General features: G+C 50.2%; 1 protein-coding gene across 1 annotated transcript; it reads right to left on the reverse strand.

Moving 5' to 3' along the window:
- Nucleotides 1-538: 538 nt before the first annotated feature.
- LOC106428064 lies at nucleotides 539-1,709 on the reverse strand. Its single transcript, XM_048740455.1, has 2 exons — nucleotides 1,704-1,709; nucleotides 539-1,660 (listed from the first exon to the last, which is right to left on the reverse strand). Exons 1-2 carry the CDS (start codon nucleotides 1,707-1,709, stop codon nucleotides 539-541), a joined length of 1,128 nt encoding a protein of 375 aa, XP_048596412.1.
- Nucleotides 1,710-2,699: the final 990 nt, after the last annotated feature.

A 2,699-nucleotide genomic window follows, 5' to 3' on the forward strand; every position in this document is an offset into this window, starting at 1 on the left:
TTTCTTCTGGTCGTAGGACCCAGTCCCCTTGCTGGAAGGTTATAGTTCTGACTTTCTTGTACGTCCTGGCGACGTCTTGCTGGTAAGACCAGTTTCTAATTCGAGCGGCCTCTCTTTTTTCGTCGAGCAGGTCAAGGCTTAGTGCCATCAGCTCGTTATTCTCCTTCTGAGATGTAGATCCAGAGACCATTGTTCTTACGTGCATCTCTGCAGGTACAATGGCCTCAGAGCCATAGGCCCAGAGGACTCCGTGTAGGGGGTTTCCCCTGTTGCTGTTTTAGGAGTGGTCCGGTAGGCCCAGAGGACTCCGTGTAGTTCCTCCGCCCACTTCCGGTGAGAGCCCTCCAGTTGCTTTTTAAGCATGTTGACCACTGTTTTGTTTGTGGATTCTGCTTGTCCGTTAGACTAGGGGGTGTCAAGGTGTGGCGAAAGTTAATTTTATGCCCCAGTCCTTGCAGAACTACTTGAAGTTGTGGCTCGTGAACTGGGGTTCATTGTCAGTGACGATCTCGTGGGGGACCCCGAAGCGAGTGATTACTTAGGTCCATAGGAACTTACGGATCTGGAGATCTGTTATGCGGCTGAGCGCTTCTGCTTCGACCCACTTGAAAAAGTAGTCAGTGACTATCAGAAGGAAGACCTTCTGCCCCGGCGCCATAGGGAATTTTCCTACTATATCCATGCCCCACTTTCTGAAGGGCCATGGTGAGCTTATGGACTTGAGGTTCTTCAGGGGAAGCTTAGAAACTGGAGCGTGCCTTTGGCATTGGTTGCAGTGCTTGGCTTGTCTGTCAGCGTCGGCGGCCATCGATGGCCAATCATAACCGGCCCTTCTGGCTCTGAGCACCAGGCTCCGACCGCTAGAGTGGGATCCACAATCTCCTTCATGTAGTTCTACAAGGATTCTAGCGGCTTCTCGGGGTGTAACACACCTCAGATACAGACCAGCGAAAGATCTCCGGTACAGCTTCTCCTGGGAGATACAGTACCTAGCGGCTTGCTTTTTGATCTTTCTGGCCTCGCCACAGTCTTCCGGGAGGATATCAGCCTCCAGGTACCAGAATAGGGGGGACATCCAAGTTTCACCTTCTTCGACGGTGGATACCTCCTCTGGCGGGGGTTCCTCCATGGTAGCTGGCCATTGAAGCACGAGCAAGGGGATACTCATCTGTCTAGTTGTTTCAAGGGCGGACCCTAGATTAGCCAGGGCATCAGATTGTGAATTTTTTTCCCGGGGGATTTGATTGAGCTTGCAGCTTTTGAACTTCTTGATTAGTCGCTGAGAGACCGCCAGATACTGGATCATGCTGTCGTCTTTTTCTTGGTACTCCCCTTGTACCTGTATGATTATCAGCGGGGAGTCGCCGAAGACCTGGATGTTCTCTGCCCCCATCTGATGGGCGAGGGTTAGGACTGCGATTAGGGCTTCGTACTCGCTTTCGTTGTTGGTTGCTTTGAAGTTGCATCTCACTGCCCTTGAGGCTGTGTTCCCTGTTGGCGAGGTAAGCACTATCCCTACTCCAGCTCCTCTGACGTTGCTGGATCCATCAACGTGTAGGATCCATTCTCCCTCTTCCTTACTTTTGCCTCGAAGGCGTACCTCCTGCTCCAGAGCTGGGAGCAAGGCAGGGGAGAATTCAGCTACGAAGTTTGCTAGGACCTGCCAATTTGTAGCCGTGGCGGGTCAAAATATTACATCGTACTCCCATAGTTTCACAGCCCATTTGGCTAGGAGTCCAGAGACTTCTAGTTTATGGAGGACCAACTTTACAAGGAAGGAGGTAACAACCACGATTGGAGCTTACGAGCAGCGACTATCAGGGATAAGACCAGCTTTTCTAGGTGGCTATTGTTGGGGAAAAATATCCCGGTATCATTTCCTCCAGCCTCCAGGCAGGACCCAGACCCTTGGGTCCCTGATAAGGGAACGCTCCAGGTCCCCGCTAGAAGGAACTTGAGTTCGGTCCCTGGAACCGAGCTCCCTTCCAAGAAATGGAAAACTTCCGATAAGGAGAACCTTCCATATTTTCGAATATGGAAGAGTTTAACCTAATGGAACCGACTCCTAGACGACTATATGAGAGCTGTCAAAACCCTAAAGCAAAGGATCAACTTCTCTAAGGCTTAGAGACTAGAGTTAAACGGATAGAATTAGGGTTCTTACTCAATACATTGTAATCTTGCTTGTTCTATCTAGTAAAAGTCTCTTCAAGCCTATCTCTTTATTATCCTCTCTAAATCCTCACGAAATCCATACCAATACTCTTGGTTTACTAGCCTGTCCATCGTTCCGTTGTACTCACAAAGAGCCTACAGAAAAATCCCCTAACAGTTTGGCGCTAGAAGGAGGGGAGTAATCTAACTACGTGATGGTGGCGGTGGATGAGCACGGCGAACCAGCTGAAGCTGCTCAAACGACAGCTGAGCTTCAAAAGCAAATAGACGGCCTGCAAGGCCAAATCGACATGCATCTAGCTCGGGAGACTACCGGAGAAAACCCCGACCGCTCTTCAGAAGTTCAAGGTCTGAAGGAGAAACTTGACGAACACTCCAAACAGCTGGAGCAAAGTGCCGAGAAGCTAAGCCAGCTTCAGTCAGCAAACACAGTCCTCAGGAACCAGAACCAAGCCCTCAACAAGGCAGGCAACAAGAAGCGTCGTTTCAACACCCAGTTCCGACCTATGGGAAATCTGAACACA

The sequence above is a fragment of the Brassica napus genome, chromosome A9 (genome assembly GCF_020379485.1).
Source record: "Brassica napus cultivar Da-Ae chromosome A9, Da-Ae, whole genome shotgun sequence".
NCBI classification, from domain to species: Eukaryota; Viridiplantae; Streptophyta; class Magnoliopsida; order Brassicales; family Brassicaceae; genus Brassica; species Brassica napus.